Genomic DNA, 21,528 nt, shown 5'->3' with positions numbered 1-21,528 from the left:
AAATGTATTTCGGCAAAGAAGTACCTTCTGATAATGGGACTAATTAAAGTAAGAAAGAAGGAAAATGGTATGAAGGTGCTGGAAAAGGGGTAAAAGATGTGGCAGTCGGGAAAAGAAATTGTGTCACAATAATAATAGTTAAAGAACTGGCAAATGAGGTATTTAATGTGGAAAATGTAAGCAATAGAATATTTAAACTTAAGACAATGGTGCCAAGAAATATTCTTGATGTAGTTCAGGTTTATGCCCCACAAACATGATGAGTAATAGACGAGAAATAAAAAGTTTACCTCTAAACTGGAAGATGCTGTAACATCAAACAGTACTGTGGTTGTGGGATAGTTTAATGCCAGAGTGGGGAATGATAGATGATGACATGAAACAGTGATAGGAAGCCACAGAGATCATCACAGGTGGTGATTTATTACTAGACACATGTCTGAGAAAGAAATGGACAATTGCTAATGGATGATATAAGAAAAGAGATACACACAAATTTACCATACACAGTTGGAATTTGAAACAGATGCAAGAGGCAAAAATAAAGTGCTGGTAACTAAAAGATGGAGAAATCCAAAAAATTAAAACAGAGCTTCCCAAAGATGAGAGGAAGGGTGTAGAGAAAGAATCGAGGAGGTTCAAAGAGTGGAAGACAGAAACATGCGAAGCACATCAGAAAGAGTCAGGCACCAAGAAATTTCTTGGTGGAATATCAGAATTGCAGAAGCTGTGAAGACCACCACCACCACATGGAGTGAATGGTTCAGAAACAGAACATAATAGTGACAAATAGAAACAGCTGAGTAGCAAGGAAAGACGTAAGATTGGCTAAGGAACTATCTTGGGGGAAAGTCTCAAAAGAAACGTAAGAGAAGTTTAAGTATGACAAGAAGATATTGTACAACAAGGAAGGTAAACCTGTGGTGGGAGAATACTTCCAAAATCTATATGAAGGACAGCATGAAACATATACGTGTATTGAAATAAGAGGGAGGCAAAAGAAATAGCACCATCATAGATGAAATAGAAAGGCATGATCTTCAGATGATGTACATAGAAAAAGCCTTATTAGAAATGAAAAATAGCGAAGCTCATGGAATAGGTGACATCAAAATAGGAATGCTCAAATCTTCAGGACCTATTGGAATTCAGTGGTTGTATAGAATGAGGATAGTATGGATAAATTGAAATATTATTGTTGATTGGACAAAGGTAATTATTGTACTTATATTTAAGAAGGGTTACAAGGTGCTCTGGAGAACTGTAGGGGATGGCATTACTGTGCCACTGCATGAAGATTTTTGAGAAGACAGTGAAAATCATAAAAACATAGAGCCGTAATTAAAAGAACAACAAAAAAGATTTCAATGTGGAAGATCAACTATAGATGCCATATTTACAGATAGACAGGTAGTAGGAAAGCAAGGCAATTTGGAAAAGATATCGTAGTTGCATTTGTAGGTATAAAAAAAGGCTTATTAACATTGTTAGAATGGGATCGATACAGCAAGGTTTGAATAGACTGGAACTGTCAAGAGGGATGCAACTCAGAATCGGAAACCTGTATAACAATGCCTGAATTGTGATACTATAGATGGTAAAAAATTAGAATGCTTTAGGACAGACAGAGAGGTTTGACTGGAAAATTTGATGATTTGGGAAGAACACTAGCAGAAATTGGAAGAACAACTACATACCTGGCGGAGAATGATTTAAGATGCTAGCATGGAAATAAAGCTTTAGAAGAAGGGAGATAATCAAAATCGACAGGAAATGTAAGTTGGAATGGAAATACTATTAAAGTAGTAGATGCTTTCAAAAATCTGGGGAGTAAGTTAGGAAAGAAAGCAAACATCAAGGATGAAATTTTGGAGGGGATGAAAAATGGTTAAAAATTTTATTATTGTGTATTAGACATAAATGCCAGTTTTCACATATGTATAAGAATGATGGACCTGGTCAAGGTAAGATGAGAAGGGACGGGGTAAGGAATGAATTAATGTGAAACACTTTTCAGATCAGTCTCCTAAAAGAAACAATGGACAGAAATGGGGTTAAATGGTTTGGCTGTGTTAAAAGAACGGGACAAGAAAGACTTCCAAGAAGATCTCTAGAATGGACATAATCTGGAAGGAGGCCAATTGGAAAACCACGAACAAGATCGAAAGGCTATGTGAAGGACGATGTGAACAGCCAAAGAGGGTGTCAGTGGGAGGAAATGCTGAACGAGAGACTGTGGGAGAAACAGAAGCTTCGAAGAGCCTCTGCGAATGGACCTACATATGCAGAAACTTTTTAGGAGGAGGAGGAGGAGGAGGAAGAAGAAGAAGTAGTACCTTACGTTCCATAGATCTGTAATGAGGAAATCTTACAGGATACAGAACTAATCAAAACAAGAATACCTAATACATATTTACAAAGAAAAAATGTGCTAATATATCTTCACAGATCCCGAGTGAAAGGCTAGTCTTGGGTGTGGAAGAAGTCAAAATAACTTAACCAAATTTTCATTTAAAAGATAATAATGAACTTGTCAGAAAATCTGTACACTTGAGATAAGTATAATAATTCTTGGGCCATTATACCCACCCCATCACAAGAGAGATCAGTTTACAACACTTAGTTACATTGATTTAATTACTGTACTGAAGATGTACAGAAGTCAAATTTTACTTAATACTTTATTATATATTAATATAAACACATCATTCTATTCTACTAAGGAATTCGTCTATCTAGTAGGTGTTGGTCACTAATAAATACTCCTCTTAAACAGAACTTTACTAGTAATTACACTTCTCATGTCTGCTGGCAAGTTACTGAGATGCCTGGCAACGTGCTGTTCAAAAGAGATCTCTACCCCCTCGTACTTTTTTGGATTTATGAACAACCATGCAGGATTCATAGAGTCAGTTCACTCTAGCACTACTTCAGACATTAGTCGAGTCCATGTCACTTATTGCGGCACTTCTGCATGCTCGTGGGGGCCTTACACAATATTAGGCAGGTGTATCAATTTGTTTGGCTCTTCAATGTATATTGGAGAACAGTTGTTAGTATTCCCAATTCCCGTAACAAGTTTCTAGAGTTTGAACCACCACCTGTTCATATTACAAAATTTTGAACTAGGAAAACTTTAGCGTGACTTGATAAGTTACAAAAAATGATCCCTTATGTCTTTGTGGAGTAAAAATAAGTGAAGTACGTTAGCTTTTTTTATTTTTGTCACCATTGTATGATGTCATCCGCATTGCAAATTAAACACTTCAGCGGTTGTATGGTGTGCTCTCATTCAGTTCATTAACATGTTGTAATCACAAAAATGTAATATTATCACCCTCTTCTATTTGTTTGTTGTCATGTTTTAGGAATATACTGGGGGGAATCTCTTAAAGGTTTTGAATTGCGTAGAGTGTAAATTTTTACAAATTTTAATGACAAAGAAATGGCTTAAGTCCTATATGGAAAATATCTGCTAGCTTAAGACACTATTGATACACTTTGTTTCCTGTCAAGGAGATAAGATTTAAGTTGTTCAGCAGCATTTCCTTTTACACTGTAATCTTCTTCTTCAGTAGCTCTACAGCCCTTGGTGAGCCTTGGCTTCTTCAACAATCTTCCTCCACACTTCTCGGTTATTTGCTGCTCTTTTCCACCCCCAGACTCCCATATTGCTGATATCCATTATTACCTCATCGATCCATCTTCTTCTAGGTCTCCCTTTTCGCCTAACTGAATGGATCATACCTTTCATCATTTTCTTTGGAATTCTATCCTCTGCCATTCTCTCCAAGTGTCCTAGCCATCGTATTCGCTGAGATTTCACAAATTTTACTATGTCCCTGCCTTGTATTAACTCTTGTAATTCGGCATTCTAGTTATTTAAAAGGACATTGTGGTTTGACAATCTAATAACCTTTGAGAGATAACAAAAGATTCCAGTAGCTTGTGTGTGTAAGTAACCTTCTCAGTATTGTAATCCTTTAGAAACCTGAACTGTAATTTTGAGAATGTATTATTTGTAGTTAGGTAATTATGGAGCTGATTTGTGTATTCTAAAAATTTTTAAAATGTTAGCAAAAGTGAAATTGGTTGGAAATTGGTTGGAAATTCTGTGGTATTTGTTTACCTCTTTCTTAAACAGGGGTTCAGTTTCATCTTATTTCAGCCATTCAGAAAATCTTCCATTGATAATATGTTACTACTGTATTAGCCCAGTTATAAGTCAAGGTCTTTTCCCAAATTTGTCATTTGAAAAATACAGCATCATCTTAAGTTCTTAGACTAAACGGCTACTGCTGAGGCAACACTTTAAGGTTTATTTATGTCCTGTAGTAGATTACTGTAGGAGTCATCTTAAATTTACGGATAAAGCTTTGGCAATTGAGTTCATATTAAGATTTGTTTTGAAGCATGGGGAAAGGCTGTGTTGTCAGAAAATTGCTGACTCTAGCATTCGTACTCCTCCCATTGGTGCAATCATGGGGAACGTCTAATTCAACTAAGATGGTGCTAACTCCAAGGCACTGCGGTAAGGAAGTTAGAATCTGTACAAACCTCCTTATATGGCTTATACACTTTCTTTTTCAACAGTGAAATATTGTTAATGGTTTTTATGAATTGATTGAAGAAAGTTCACACATAAGTAATAACATTCGTTAATTGGCTCTGTTTAGCAAAATGTGTCGTCAGATTTTTCCAAAATATGCTATACATTAGCAAAAAAGAAAACTTATTTTCACAGCAGCAATTAAAGTGAGATTGCAACTAAATCTTTTTCCAAGTTAGCCGACTTTCCATTAGTAGTTGGAATTGGATTGACTTAAAAAGTGGACAAATACTCAACAATAGTATACATTGCTGCAGGAGACTGTAACAGTCTAGGTAGGGTCCCCTGGCATGCTAGCGTGTTTTGTGCAGTACTGTTTTCAATGCTTGCTGTGAGGTATGACAGGAACGAAAGGAGGGGTATGTAGGCTGCTAGTTCTATGCAGCCAGTGAGAGAGCAATGGGCAGAAAGCATGTTTGGTAGCGAGAGACAAAGGAAGATGATGTCACATTCTCATGTCAGTTCAGATGTGAAATCCACTATCTATTTGTAAAAACAGCTGTGTTCTCAGGTCCCACCATAACTACAACTTAAGACATTCCAACATATTTGGAAGAAACAGCGAACTGTTTGCGACAACCAAGATCATAAATTTCATTGTGCTCGTTTCACTTGGCAGCAATTTCATGTGTTCTATGTAGTTACACCCTCACCATCACCTTGGAAATCATGATATACTCAGAGAAAACAGCCAAATATTTGTGACAGAAAAGATTATAAAGCTTATTGCTGCTTAGATATAGGAAATCACTGCCTCTTTTGTCCACTGCTCATTGGTTAGCTGAAAGTATCTTCCAATGTGGTGGTATGGTGGTGGTGGTGGTAAAAATATTAATACCATTGATGACTGGCTTAGATAGTAAGCATAGAAAGAAATGATTATTATATGATGATGATGATGATGATGATGCAAAACTTTTTTTAACGTTCTTAGGCAGATACTTTATATCAATGAAACATTTTGCAATTTTGATTAGAATACATTAAAAATATAATTTACTCAAAGAACATCTTCAAAAAGTAGGTTCTCTTATTTTTAGGGTTGTCTTATTCTGTGGTAGGTAAATTAAATAGTTTAAAGAGATCAGGTCATTTGTCAGGAAACTTTTTCTCTAGTGTCAATAATAATAATAATAATAATGCTAGAATACAGCTCCACTAAAAGTGATCTGAAATGACTATTTAACATTTATCATACTAATGAAAATTGAAACTGCACTGAAATACCAAAAGATATCAGTAAACATTCTTGCTTGCACTGTTCATTACATGCACATATAAACATTTATAAATGTGATACAGTATACAGAAGTCAGTTGACGACAGCACTAAACACTCTTTGAGTCAAGGAGCATTGCCATTCACAAACTATAATTTCTTTTTTGCAGGCGTAAAAGAGAGAACTCATATGATATTGACAATATTGTAATACCATACAGTATTGCTTCTGCTGCACGCCTTGAGAAACTGCAGTATAAGGAAATACCCACGCCCAAGTAAGTGTTTACGTTAATAGATGTTTGTGGATATATTTCTGTCTATAGATGGTGTTATAGTGATGTAAAGTACTATGCCTTCTTAATTTTGAAACTATTGTTTTAGAAGATAAGGGTTTCAGCTGTAACTACTATTTAATTTACAGGTCTTTAAAGTGGAGGTGAGTAACAGTTTTTATTCACCTTATCAGCCTTCCCAGTCACCCTCCCCATATTAGCGCTCCCCCTCCTTCTCCCTCCCCGTCTTCCCCCTCCCCCCCGTCTTCCCCCTCCCCCCTCCCCCTCCCTCCCCGTCTTCCCCCTCCCCCCTCCCTCCCCGTCTTCCCCCTCCCCCCTCCCTCCCCGTCTTCCCCCTCCCCCCTCCCTCCCCGTCTTCCCCCTCCCCCCTCCCTCCCCGTCTTCCCCCTCCCCCCTCCCTCCCCGTCTTCCCCCTCCCCCCTCCCTCCCCGTCTTCCCCCTCCCCCCTCCCTCCCCGTCTTCCCCCTCCCCCTCCCTCCCCGTCTTCCCCCTCCCCCTCCCTCCCCGTCTTCCCCTACCTCCCTCCCCGTCTTCCCCCTCCCTCCCTCCCCGTCTTTCCCCCATCCCCCTGTCTTTCCACCCTGACCCCTACACCCCTCCCTGCCTGCCCCTACACCCCTCCCCCTGTCTTCCCACCCCATTTCTAACCCCCTCCCCCTATTTCACACCACCTCCCCCAATTTCACACCCCCTGCCCCCCCTTTCTCTTCCCTCAGCCCCTGCCCCCCTTTCTCTTCCCTCAGCCCCTGCCCCCCTTTCTCTTCCCTCAGCCCCTGCCCCCCTTTCTCTTCCCTCAGCCCCTGCCCCCCTTTCTCTTCCCTCAGCCCCTGCCCCCCTTTCTCTTCCCTCAGCCCCTGCCCCCCTTTCTCTTCCCTCAGCCCCTGCCCCCCCTTTCTCAGCCCCTGCCCCCCTTTCTCTGCCCTCAGCCCCTGCCCCCCTTTCTCTTCCCTCAGCCCCTGCCCCCCTTTCTCTTCCCTCAGCCCCTGCCCCCCTTTCTCTTCCCTCAGCCCCTGCCCCCCTTTCTCTTCCCTCAGCCCCTGCCCCCCTTTCTCTGCCCTCAGCCCCTGCCCCCCTTTCTCTGCCCTCAGCCCCTGCCCCCCTTTCTCTTCCCTCAGCCCCTGCCCCCCTTTCTCTTCCCTCAGCCCCTGCCCCCCTTTCTCTTCCCTCAGCCCCTGTGCCCCCCTTTCTCTTCCCTCAGCCCCTGTGCCCCCCTTTCTCTTCCCTCACACCCTGCTCCACTTTCTCCCCCATCCCCTTCCACCATTCATCCTCATCTCTTGTGTCCCCTTCCTGCCCCCTCTCCCTCCCTCAAATTTTGTATTAATACTCTGTACTTCTGTGTGAACTTTCACATTAAGTTGTTAATGTACATTTTATTTTAGTGTAAGTAGTATGTTTCAGATAATGTATTCTGTTCATTTCAGGTGGAGGCTGATTGAAAATAATTTTGTGGGGAGATCGAGGTTAAGTTTGAGGAATAATGGTGTTATCAGAAGGTCTAGTCATGAAAGTGATGTAAGTATCAGACAAACAAAGAACACTTTCCATTACGTGACATAGTTGAATTAGATGTACACACAACAGAAGAAGGTGGAAGTAATCTGAACTTTCATTCAATTACTATTGTTTTTGCTTTTGCTTACGAAGCACCTTCTCTTATTGGTGTCTGTGCCTCTTGTTCGCCGCATATTCTGCAAACCATTTCTTTTTCCTTATTCATTATCGGAGTTTGATGTTGAAAGAAACTTCATTGTAATATACACTAAGCAGGTTTTTTTTCCATTTTTTTAGTTTCTCATATGCTGCATTGGCTTGAGTAATTGTTACATATTTCCTTGTTTGTGTTGGCTTAAGTGTCCATTATTGTATAAGAACATTTGAAGGTCTTCTTTGAATAGTGGTACAAGTCCATTTTTGTTCATTTTGAGATACAGTCTTAAAGTTAAATTAGTGCTGAAAAATCTGCAATTGAGATAACAGAAATATTCAAGTATATGGCTTGTTGCTAGAGATGAACTTTTCTTTCTATTTGTTTGGATCATTAATTTCAGCAGCATTATAGGCAGAAAAGTGGAGGTAATGGAGCTGTACCACTGTTGAAATAAAATGAATTGAAAATTGTATATAAAACTTAATTCTTTTATTGCAAATAATTTTTATTGCAGTTTTGACATACATCTTGTTATTAAATTCACACGTATAATTGAACTACACAGTCAGATGTGTTTCAGGTCAATTGGTTTCTGTAAAACTAAGGATTACATTCTTCTTATTCTTATTCTTCATGTTCCAGACCTCTGTCTTCTGTTTGTAGAGCAAGGAAGTAACCAAGTTTGATAGCTGGAATATAAGGGAGCAAATCAATCATATCCTGCTTTTTCTTTTGGAGCACTTTTCTCATGTGTGGGTAAAGTTGTGAAACTGCAATAATACCATATTTCTGTGGTCTCCCTCTACAAAGTTTGTGAACGAGGTTTAGGGCGTGGAAGTCAATATCGTCATTCAGTGTTCCCTTGTAGAGCATTTTGTACGGCTTCTGCCTTTCAAAAGTATCCATTTTGTTTTCAGCCAATTACATTGAACATACTCCTCATTTTGCTTCCTTCTTACCACTGCATTTTGTAACTGTTTCAGTGCTAAAAAGTCAGAATGCTTAATTTCTGTGCATACAAATATTATTTTTTTCTGCCAGTTTTCTTAATTGTTTCAAAAATATCATCTGGGAAAAATAGAAACACTTTCTTATTTAATTGTTTTTCTATCTGGGCAAAATCCCTGTTATTTGACAGGTATGAGCGACCTGGGAGCAGGAACTTTAAATCAGTAATGCTGATGTGAAATTGAGGAGATTGTGTCACTTTCATTAGTGTTAGGCCAATGTTTATGTTTCTGTTTTGCCCACCACAGGCGTCACTGTACGCAACTACCTGTTTTTGAGAAGTGACACACTTTTCAAGGGGTTCCTGTGAACCCCTTGATCCAGATGCTTCATCCCAAAAATACAAATGGATTTTCCCTTCAGTTAAGTTGTGGCATCCAAAATTATATACGTACGTGTTTCTTTTGTAGTATGATATCGATGTTGTCAGTTTAGGAAATGTAAGTGCTTTTTGCAGATCAAAGGTAAACACGAACATCTGAGAATCTGCCTCTTCACTACAACCTGTTTCTATAGCCATTGCTGTTCTTGCAGCTTCAGCCTTGCTAAGGTGAAGCTCCTTTTCAGTTTGAAGCTTTCTTTTTTTCTTCTGCATTGGTAGCAGCGCCCATTTCAAAGCTCAGTTTGTCGCAAAAAGAGCAAGGCATCATTGATCAGACATTCCGGTACAGAGAATTTGTTTGGATATTTGCCCCCCATCAAGGTGAGATGTACCTTCTTCCTTGCTTTTTGTTAAAAGCCTAGAGAGTCGTCGTTTAGAAATGTCAAAAGTATTCAAGAAAAACTTTTTGCATACTATTGCACAGTTTCCATTTACATGTAATCAATATTCATAAACACAGCTTTTCTGAGAACCAAATTCTTGGACGTCGGTGGTTAACTGAATGATACGTGCATAAATCGTTCAGATTACTATTTTGGCGATTATTATCACTCATAGCCCAGAAATTGTCAAATAATGCCTTCCTCTCATCCTCTGAAATTTTATTGAAACATTTATGTGCACACCTGCAGTCCACATTGCGAAATGTTTTTGGGGGCGTTATTTTACCTGTTGCTGTGACGTATAACTCCCCAGTGTTCCTGTATTCCTTTCGAACATGATTTTCGTGTGTGTCTGTTTTCCTTGCTTCATTCTTGCTTTGAGTGTGCTTCCTTTTGTCTGCATATTGCAGCTGCACCGTCCACACAGGCATCAGTAACAGTGTCTCCTGTTTCATCATTTTTTGCACTTTCATTGGAAGTTTCATTGTCATCGGTACTCGTATCTAGGTAGAAAGTAATACAAATTATGATATATTATGGTGTCTACGTGGACAAGAAAAAAAAAATTCCCGGATTTTTCCCAGATTTCCCGGTTAAAACAGAATTTCTCCCGGATGAAATTACGTATAAAGCGGGTGAAAATACATCGGTTTTAAGTAACAGTATACTTTCCCTCGGAGCTGTAAAACTTATCAGTCCTTTGAATCGTAAAGGTCTTATACCGGCGGAGGATGTCCCAGCACTTGAGGAAACGAAATCCAAGAAAAACAATGCGTTTGGAAAGTTGTTTGATGCGAGACAATATACATAGAGTTTACTTTCGTATTGCGAAAGTATATACACAAATTCCACAAATTACAGCACGGTAGCTTCCGAAACTCTAAAATAGAGATTACGTTGAGTGATGCGCTTTTGTCAGCCAGTCATAGCTCGTCACGTGATCTCGCTAGCGAATGACGGCAGTTATTCAGAGCACGAGGCCTACGAGAAAGACAGGCCGCGGCACGTACGTTACGAAGGTAGGCCGAGCTCGCTCAACTCAGCAAAGTGCGTTTCTACACCGGTTAACTCGTAAGTAGATTTGTATGTATGAACGAGAATTGCATCGTCTATTGGCTTCCACTGTTATTAGTCCTACAATGATAGGAAGTCCGTAGGCCTACTAACAGGCTCTAATTTGGCAGTGAAATTCGTGCCATAATGATTATCAGTTGCGTAGAAAAGTCGAAGTGTTCTGGCATGAAGAGACTTGTGACATTGCTCAGTAACACATTAAGCACATTTTATGAAGGTCACTATACTTTTTGCCATCAATTACATAATTTTTTATCTATGAAAGAACAACATTAAATATGAAAACTAACTTGAAGCTTGGTCTTTTTTTAGCGTGTGTTACATGTTTAGTCATATCAAATACAAATGTGCCGGAAAAATTTTAAATGGTGGCATAAATGACTTATCTTTTGGGCCCGACATTTTTCAAATGGCTGATCCTCAAAGTGTTACGTTTTGAATGAGAGTTATAACGCCCTGTGATTTAAGAAATTTACTGCACATTCTCACACGTAACATAAATCATCTTGCTTGGAAATTTACTTTGAAAGTAATGCATCTCAAGCCACTATTCGTAATATTTTCTGGTGATCTGTTAGAAATGTAAACAATTGTGACGTCACGCACATCGAATGCACTTTAGTTGTTACGGACGTACTGCATAATCTTCGACCTAAAGCCTTTGACACTTTTCTGTGTCGGCAAACCGGTCTGTGCATTGTGTAAATTACCCATTTTCTATGCAACTAAACTTTTATTTTGGGTGTTATTCTCTGATTTGTGTTTCATTGCTGCAGTATTATTCAGCAGTATTGGACTAAAGTTCTTTGTCAGCGTATCAGATCTTACATGTCAAACCTACAAAACTTTAACTGAAATCTAAAACAATGAAAAATCCCGAAATTCTAAAAAATTCCCAGGTTTTTCCCAGATTTGTCCCGGATGAAAAAATTCCCGGGTTTTTTCCGGATGTCCCAGGCCGTATACACCCTGTATATACAGCACCAGATGATTCAAAACATATGTATATGTGAAATACATTAAGATGGACACCCTCAGTTTTAATTATTATTGTCAACATAACCTTCATTCTCTATAATGCTGAGAGGAAAGTAAGTAAATTCTTTTTACTTGCAATCATTTGAAAATCTGGATCATCAATTGTATCACAGTCACTTGATAATGTTCCTGAATCCATCGTCTTTGCAAGAAATAGCAACACGCTGTAATGCACAAAAGCACGTAGACTTATACCACTAGTGAAATGCTTTCTCGAATGTGTCAGCATTGAGGTGCACTCTATTGGCAGCAGGACGAAGGTGGAGCTGTCCCCCTATGCAAGTACATTAAAAACGACTTGTGTGAGTACATACGTGAGGATAACCCCATTTTTTTGAAAAGCGGACTTATACCACTATTGAAATAAGACCTTCATTTCTTGCCTACCTTTTTATCAAGCAGCAAGAAGAGAATTGTGTGGTTCTGACAACAGTGATGTGCACTACAGTATTAAAGTAAAATGTAATGTCAGCTTGGTTTCTAGTCTCTTCTGCTTAGTTTCTAGTCTCTCCTAAATTTTGGCAGTAATCAGGAAACGCTGACAATTTTAGTTATTTATGAGGCCTTAAGATGAAAATCTGTTTACAGAATACATGAATACATACAATAAACTCCTGATGAGGAAGGCATTGTTTGTTGCCTACAATAGTTTCAGTAGACTCTTATACCGTAGTAACTATCATGTTCAGTGTGTGAAAAAGTGTTTACATTAATGACTGTTTTGCAAATGTTCACAGGTGGAGGATATTAGTGATGAAACAATAGCTTTAAGGCATGATAGGTGTGAAATGGAAGAGAAAAAGAAATTCATGAGCTATATTAAATTGCCATATTCTGGACGCAGTAGAGCTGCTAGGAGGACAGACAGTAGGGCAGAGAGTAGTGGTGCAAATACTCCAGGTAAATGTTCTGTAGATGTATTATTAGTTCTGAAAGGGTGTGTGTGTGTGTGTGTGTGTGTGTGTGTGTGTGTGTGTGTGTGTGTGTGTGTGTGTGTGTGAGAGAGAGAGAGAGAGAGAGAGAGAGAGAGAGAGAGAGAGAGAGAGAGAGAGGGGGGGGGGGGGGGGTCTGCATTCAAGTTAAAACACCTCCTCACAAGCTAATCACATGAAAACTGTGAGACCTTTCACTTCTCAATGTAATCTCCGTGCAGCCTTGCACATTTTCCCCACTGTCAAGTCCAGGATTCCATGGCCTCTACAAACACTTCTGTAGAAGTTGAGTCTCTTTCATCGTTGGAAATGGCCAAAAGTCACCAGGAGCCAGGTCAGGCGAGTAGAGAGCATCAGAAATCACTTCAAAGTTATTGTTATGAAGAAGTGGCAGTGTCAGGTTCACCCAATGCACAGGTGTGTGGTCTTTGTGAGAGAACGTGCATGCACTTTTTCTGACCATTTTTCCACATTGCTGCAAGGATCTTGTTCATCAAAACATCGTCGTAGGATTTACCAGTCACCATAGCACCCTTGGTGCCCAGTGAGTAAGGCTTAGGACATCACTGTGTCTGAATATGGCCACCATAATTTTTCTACTTCATTTCAGAATTGAAAATGGCATTCATGTTTCATCCATTGTCACAGTTGATGGACGTTGCATGCGTGCCATCGTTACGCTTGAACATTGCCTAGCAGCAGCCATGTGGTCAGCTTTTGACAGCTGAAGGACACATTTCATATTATCAGGTTTTCATGCGGGATTCAGTGCACAGGTCCCGCTGGTGTACCAGCTTTGGAGACACGGTGTTACACTCATTCGGCAGTCCTCCAAAACTACCAACTCACCTTTTTCGATCATGTTGACAGACTGGCTGGTACAAGGCTGAGATTGGTTTGGTTAGTTATCACACAAGGTTCTATTTTCTTTGAACTATTGCACCATGAACACATGAGATACATCCATGGCATCACCAGCACAAATGAAGAAAACGAATGGTTATGCACTAGCCGCTAGATTTCTGTGTGTTGTACAGTGGTCCATCTATGTCAGTGCATTTATGAGTGCACACACATTAAAAAAGTGTTAAAATTTCAATGCCCCTCATATTTCCTTTTATTGGTTTCAACTAATAATTTTTTTTTTTTTTTCCGCAAGATCCAATGTCACCGAATCCTTCGGAATATCAGGATGGCATATCTCCTGTTATGTCACCTCTCCCGCCATCATCTGATCCAGACCAGTATTGTGGTTCTGGCACACGCAGGCGTACTGTTTCCTCATCACGATGGCACCGTGATGAGATGAGAAGTTCTACACCAGATGGTGTAACTGAAGTAAGTACTACAAATATCTCAACAAATTATTTGTTATAAGGAAGATCTTTCTGTTCTTAAGAATGTGGCTTTAATATTGTGCCATATGAAGCTGAAGAAGACTAGATTTGCAGGATGTATTCTTAGACTGGAAGTGGGAGACATTTTGGATTGTGGGAGGGACGTAAAATTAGTTATAAACCAAAACATATGTAATTAACATTTACTCGGAAGATTGAAGGAACGAAAAGGTTACAGGGCCACCAGTTGTGAAACATTGCAGAATGTGAAGACTTGAGTTTTAAAGCACTTATTATCCAGTGTACCCAGTTTCACTTCCAAATTTCTTCTGTTCCTGCAGTTTTAATGTCAGCAGCTTTGCTGTTAAGTTATCCGTCTGTAAACAGTTGTGAAAAAGTGAAATGTACCTACACTGAAATGTGGCTGTTGGAAGGCAAAACACAGTTGTTATCCACTACACCTTGACGCAATATGTTGACCTATTAATATATATCAGGGCCGCTGAAACACGTCACTTCAAGGTCACTCCCCAAGCACCGTAGAGTTGGTCATATAACTAACAAACAAGTAAATATATCTAAAAACAAAGATGATGTGACTTACCAAACGAAAGCGCTGGCACGTCGATAGACACACAAACAAACACAAATATACACACAAAATTCTAGCTTTCGCAACGAACGGTTGCTTCGTCAGGAAAGAGGGAAGGAGAGGGAAAGACGAAAGGATTTGGGTTTTAAAGGAGAGGGTAAGGAGTCATTCCAATCCCGGGAGCGGAAAGACTTACCTTAGAGGGAAAAAAGGACGGGTATACACTCGTGCGCGCGCGCGCATCCATCCATCCATCCATCCATCCATCCACACATATACAGACACAAGCAGACATATTCAAAAGGCAAAGAGTTTGGGCAGAGATGTCAGTCGAGGCAGAAGTGCAGAGGCAAAGATGTTGTTGAATGACAGGTGAGGTATGAGTGGCGGAAAATTGAAATTAGCGGAGATTGAGGCCTGGCGGATAACGAGAAGAGAGGATATACTGAAGGGAAAGTTCCCTTCTCCGGAGTTCTGACAGGTTGGTGTTAGTGGGAAGTATCCAGATAACCCGGACGGTGTAACACTGTGCCAAGATGTGCTGGCTGTGCACCAAGGCATGTTTAGCCACATGGTGATCCTCATTACCAACAAACACTGTCTGCCTGTGTCCATTCATGTGAATGGATGGTTTGTTGCTGGTCATTCCCACATAGAAAGCTTCACAGTGTAGGCAGGTCAGTTGGTAAATGACGTGGGTGCTTTCACACGTGGCTCTGCCTTTGATCGTGTACACCTTCCGGGTTACAGGACTGGAGTAGGTGGTGGTGGGAGGGTGCATTGGACAGGTTTTACACCGGGGGTGGTTACAAGGGTAGGAGCCAGAGGGTAGGGAAGAAGGTTTGGGAGATGGGAACTTGCTCTTCAATACATCCTCTCTTCCCGTTATCCACCAGGCCTCAATCTCCGCTAATTTCAAGTTGCCGCCACTCATACCTCACCTGTCATTCAACATCATCTTTGCCTGTGCACTTCCGCCTCGACTGACATCTCTGCCCAAACTCTTTGCCTTTTAATATGTCTGCTTGTGTCTTTATATGTGTGGATGGATATGTGTGTGTGTGCGCAAGTGTATACCCATCCTTTTTTCCCCTAAGGTAAGTCTTTCCACTCCCGGGATTGGAATGACTCCTTACCCTCTCCTTTAAAACCCACATCCTTTCGTCTTTCCCTCTCCTTTCCTCTTTCCTGACGAAGCAACCGTTGGTTGCGAAAGCTAGAATTTTGTGTGTATATTTGTGTTTGTTTGTGTGTGTATCGATGTGCCAGCGCTTTCGTTTGGTAAGTCACATTATCTTTGTTTTTAGATATATGGTATGCGAGGCAATGCGTCTCCTGCACCAATAACAGCACCGAACAAAAGACAGTTCCGGTGTTCATACTACCATGTTGCCGGCTTCAATGTAAACATTGTATGTTAGTGCGTGGACGCCTGCTGTTGTGTTGTGTTTTGTTACTGCCTCAACAACAGTTTTTGTTTATTAAATAATGTCACCAAAACATTGTCGTTCACCGAGTGACAATCCATTGCGCCATGGAGTGCCATTAAATAGTCGGGCTATGGAATAGCTATGGAGGATGTGAGTTTTACGAGCAAGAAAAAGAATTTGTTTCTGTTCATGGACATGCGTTCACTCCTCCAGATCAAGTTTTAGAGCGTACCTTGAAAACTCTATGACTCAGTCAAAGAACAGATATAAGGAAAGGGGTGCTGCTTCAGGATTTACAAGACACTGAAGTGAACAGTGTGGAATACAGACCCTGTATCTTTTTAAGTATTCTGGGAAAGAAGAAACAGCAGCCTCGTCCTGTTACAGGTATTGATTGTTTCCAATCCCATGCAATTCGTCGGCACATATACGGATACAATAGAAGGAAAGAATACCCCACAATAGTGAAGTATTTTATTTCTTTAAAAGAAAGTGGGCTTTTCTCAGGGGGGAAAAGTCACTTAAGATGATGATATGGGCTTCTGCTTTAAAAAGTTAGATGGACGAAAACTGATACTTAAAAAAGCTCATGTCTTTGCAGCTTGTACCATTTTCTTACACAAAATTGTAAGAAAGGAACAGACAATCAAGTAATATGGTTAGACGAAACCTGGGTCAGTGCTGGAGAATCAGTAGAGAAATGCTGGACAAGTGATACTCCGAATAGCAGCGGTCATCAGCCAACAGGAAGAGGATCCCGATTAATTGTGTCCCTGCAGGATCTTCAAATTAGTGTTCTGACAGTGTTTGTGATGGCCAATGCACCGTACCATTCCATGATTTTAGATAAAACTCCACCACTAATGACCGTAAAGAAACTATGGTGGAGTGGTTGCAGGCGAGAGACATTGCTGCGGACATGAGCATGACAAAGCTGCTGTTATACTCGCTCGTAAAACAAAATAAGCCTGTGACACTTAAATACATTGGAGGTGAAATTTCAAGCAAACAGGGTCACTTGATAATTAGGCTACCACCTTATCACTGCCATTTTAATCCAATTGAATTGGTTTGGAGTGAAGTCAAGGCATACATTAGAAGTAGTAACAGAATTTTTACTGTAACAGAAGTGAAAAAGATGCTACCTCATTGAGGAAGAAAGTACACCATGTTGATAAACTCATAAGAGAAGCACAGACTATAGACGGCATTATAAATGAAAATGAACAATTAATGATTTCTCTTGATGATGATGATGATGATGATGATGATGACGGAGACGGAGATGACGAAGACAACTGTTTTGGCATTGATTCCGATGATAGTGAAGGAGAACTGGATGGAATAGTGCCATTGACATTGTAAATTGGTGAGTGTAAATGTATACAGAATTAATTCTTTCTCTGTGCAACCAGGTAGGCTATGCATGTTTTGCTTTATTTCTTTCTGTGAGTGTGGATGAGGTGTTCTTTGGTATGTTTATGTTTACATTATTATATGATGTTTTATGTGCAGGTATTACGGCAATAATTTAGAACGACTTTTCATAGATATCGTCGTTAACTTTGGGTGTTTTTATTTCCCGGTTTCATCTACTATCAAACACTTAGTCTCTGTTGTCGTTCTGTTAGAAAAACATACTTTGTTGCACTTTGGTACAAATGTTGATTGTAGCTTGCATTTACAAAAAAGTAGTTCAGAGTTGTGGGTGGGTGCGGTGACAACTATTGCAACCTCGTAATCAGTAGAGTCAACCACATGTGAGCTTTCAAGTGACATGTTTCACCAGCCCGGGTATGTACTCCTCTATCAGGCTGAATGCAACTAAGATTGGTGTACTTATAGAGAGGAGACCACCGAACAGTTGTACACATAAATGCAAATTATTCCCACCCAAAATTACACAATAGAATAAGAACTTTCAGAAATCACTGTAACACTGAGGAAACAGTATGCTAATTATTTGTGCCCTTGATGTTAGGATTGTGTTTGTTTACTGTACCTCAGATGTGAGAGGGGTTTCGTCAAAAAGTCTTCAATTGCCTGTGAAATATCCATTGTCATTTAAACACTCTTGAATTTTCATAGTAGACTGCATTCAGTTGTGGTTTTTAAACTTTTTCTTCCATTGTAATTGATATTGATAAGATTGTTAAAGCCTCCTGAAGAGACTTGGTTTGGTATAGACTTTAAAGCAACCCGTATGGTTTTTGTATCAAGTTCGCTTTTGTGTGGTTGGCCAGAACAATGCGTCAGGCTTTCATTTCTAGTCCGCATGAAATTGCATTACAATTAGCATATAGAAGCTCTGTGAGTGGTTTCTTTCCATGCTCTGAAAATTGCTTTAAGCCCGACTGTTTGGTTTGATCAGAGTAAACCATGTAACAGAAGTGCATATGTTAGTTAATTAAAATGTTACAATATGTCAAACTTGTATAATGCCTTTTGAGATACCATTTATAAATATCATTTGCAGCTGAATCTTAAGCCACAGATTAGTATTGATGTGTGTAGAGTATGAGAGAACCAGGATTTGTGAACTTAATTTATCTTCTGGATGAAACGTTGTAAAATATAGAAACAATACTGTGTCCTAATAACAAAATTAAGAGTATTTTGCACTCTGCAGATGTTCATGTTCTGTAAACTAATTAATAAGTTATTTAAAACTTTTATGTTCTTTAGACCTACTTCTTTATGTTACGTAGGTTCCTCCGTATGAACCAAGAAAATTTCCTCTCAGTGACGATATGTATGAGAAGATGTTAAAATGTATGCCAGAGGGCCATCCATATCCTCCTCCATCTCAAGAACCAAAGAAGCTCTTAGCCAAAGATATTGAATTTGTAAGTAGAACTAGAATATTGCATGCAAATAATTGTAGTGTAATCTTAAGGTCAATGTGGAATGTCGTTTTCCAATAAAAATTGCCTGCACACTGCATGAATGTTCACTACTTGTTGATGAACTCACTTTTTAAGATATGCTGAGAAGTAACTTAAAGACTGTGTACCTTGTGAAATAATGTGCTTGGTGCTGCCCAAATTTATATGTATCATATTGGCCTGAATGTAAGCTTCTGCTCTTAATTTTGAAGGGGGGGGGGGGGGGGATGTATTTTCTTGTCAGCAATTTGAATGCACGATATATTATGAGATACTCAGGATTGTGTGGATGGTGTGTCTCCAGATATATATATCCTACAAACTATCTGGAATGGCTATTTTGTTGCCAGTTCTTCTAGTCATTTTGGAAATTCTGAAGGAATGTTATTGTTGCTTTCTGCCTTATTTGATCATAAATCTTTCATAACTTATTAAGTTGCTGGATCATAGCTTATTAAGTTGCTGGATTACCTATGTCTTTCATATAGGGTCATTCCATGACAAATGGTCTAGAGGTTCCGCATGACCATCACAGATTTTGATGAAATTTTATGTGGACAATCACACTTGTTCCCAGTGAACATTGGTAAAGTTTCACAATTATTATTTCAATACTTCTGATGCTTGAAAAAATGTGAAGTTCAACTTTTTATATATCCGGAAGTAATTGCGGGATACATATGAAACTATGCATTTAATAACTTACCAGTACAAGGTCTTAGGATATAAAATTTCAGTCTCCTACCGCTTTTCAATAGTTAACAAATTAATTGAGGGCAAAGTTGACAATTTCTCTAAAAACATCAGAAATAAATATTTTTAGCGGACTTTCACAAAGAAGTTGTCATGTCCTACTCTCTCATCTAATATAGGGTGCCTAGGAAGCTGTTTCCTTGGATAGCTGGACAACAGATCAAGCAAATCTCATACGGTGACTACAGATAATCAATGTCCTTTGATATATACAATTTCCATGCAAGTAAATAATATGGTCGCAAGTTTTGGCTAAAGTGTTTGGATGAGGGCTCGCCTTCTAGTGCGGCCGAGGCTTGGCAGAGCAGCACTTACGTTCTCTTCATATAGGGGCCACTTCTGTTGTGGTGCGGTCCTAGTCAATGTACTATCGACTGACGTCTCACAGCCCTCTCTGCTGTGTCATTCCAAGCTGACATGCTGGCACTTGATGTTACGCCGGAACATTCCTCCCCTACCCGTTGTCGTTTAGGGAGCACAACAATGGCGAGGGAGGCCATAGGGTGGACGCTGCACTGGACGGGAAGCTGTGGCAGCAGGGAACATCAAGCTTCTGGTCGTACCTCACTATACAGCCTTCGCTCTCGCAGAAATGTCCCTCGGAAAACAACCAGAAGGGTACGCGTCCACCTCCGTAGGCCAGTAACCAGATGGGAAAGGCACCGGCTGCTGGCTGCTGTGGTGTGGGTGGGTCCAACTCTATCAGTAGGACAAGAGGAGGCAAAGGCTCTGTCTCCATGGGGTCACCCTGCGGTGTCATGACGACACCCTCTGGCGGCTTCTGTGGCTACGCTGTCCTTGGGATCCTTGAATCTGGGGAAAGAGACACGGAAAGATCATCGCGCACATGACAGTGGCGAAACCGATTGTGATGTTGGTGCTGCATCCTGTCTGGACCTGTAATGAAATACACGTGAGCGCCAAGTCGATGGACAATCTCGTCTCGCGCCCACTGTCTGCTGCCACTGTAAAAGGCAATATCATGCGGCACAAAACGATACTTGTGGCCTTCTTTCAGCGCCAGATGCTGAAAAGGGTGGAACAGGCGGAGCAGTGTCTGATGGCGATGGCCGTGAATCAGTTCTGTCAGCAGTGGTCCATCTCGTGGGTGCGAATGATAGGAGGTGAGAAACAGTTCCAATGCTTGATCCTGGTGTATGCAGAGTGAAGTTTTGCTTGAAGGTTCTGACAAAACATTACGCTTCACCGTTTCACTCTGAGTGGAACGGTGCACTAGTTATATGATGTATGCCATTGCAGTCACTGAATGTTTAAAATTCATTTGACGTGAACCGAGGACCTTTGTCAGACACTGACTTCAGGTAAACCTAGGAGGCAAAAAATAGAGGACAACACCTGAATTGTCGTATGTGACATTGTCCAGTTCATTGCCTCGGCAAATCGAAACTTGCTATACGAGTCAACCACAATCAACTAACGATTGTTCCAAAAAGGTCCCACAAGATCTGTGCACACGTTGCCATGGTGACTGCGACCTAGGCCAAGCAGAGGATTTTTGTGGCGGAGCGTAACATTGTGACGTCATCTGCTCTATTTGGGTGTCCATACCCTGCCAAGTCAAGTGTTGACATGCTGACTGTTTCGTATGAACTGTCCCCCAGTGTACTTGGTGAAGAAACTGCAACACTTCTTTTTGCAAAGCTTTAGGGATCAATACACATGACAGTCCACTGTCATTTTGAACAAGAATCACTCCTTTCTGTAGAGCGAGGCTATGTTGACGTGCAAAGTATCGGAACACTGTAGAGTTCTTTATGATATGCAAGGAACAAGGCCAAGATGTGCAAATGTGTACTAGCAAAATGTTCAAATCTGAACCAGCTTCTGTGGCTTGTGCAATTTTCCTATAGTTCAGCGGAAAAGATTGAAGCAGTTCAGAACCTTGAGCATCGACGTGACAACAAGATGCAGCAGAAGCA

At 40.3% G+C, this 21,528-nt stretch overlaps 1 protein-coding gene across 1 annotated transcript in view; it reads left to right on the top strand.

Moving 5' to 3' along the window:
- LOC126233298 (KAT8 regulatory NSL complex subunit 1) overlaps positions 1 to 21,528 on the top strand; it is a 283,178-nt gene that overhangs the window by 241,369 nt on the left and 20,281 nt on the right. Inside the window, exons 8-12 of the mRNA XM_049942855.1 lie at positions 5,998 to 6,105; positions 7,548 to 7,638; positions 12,397 to 12,559; positions 13,751 to 13,929; positions 18,659 to 18,796. Coding sequence (XP_049798812.1) covers positions 5,998 to 6,105; positions 7,548 to 7,638; positions 12,397 to 12,559; positions 13,751 to 13,929; positions 18,659 to 18,796 — 679 coding nt within the window. The remainder of the gene's footprint in view (positions 1 to 5,997; positions 6,106 to 7,547; positions 7,639 to 12,396; positions 12,560 to 13,750; positions 13,930 to 18,658; positions 18,797 to 21,528) is intronic.

The sequence above is a fragment of the Schistocerca nitens genome, chromosome 1, assembly GCF_023898315.1.
Source record: "Schistocerca nitens isolate TAMUIC-IGC-003100 chromosome 1, iqSchNite1.1, whole genome shotgun sequence".
NCBI classification, from domain to species: Eukaryota; Metazoa; Arthropoda; class Insecta; order Orthoptera; family Acrididae; genus Schistocerca; species Schistocerca nitens.
This window is presented reverse-complemented; position numbering and strand designations above follow the sequence as displayed.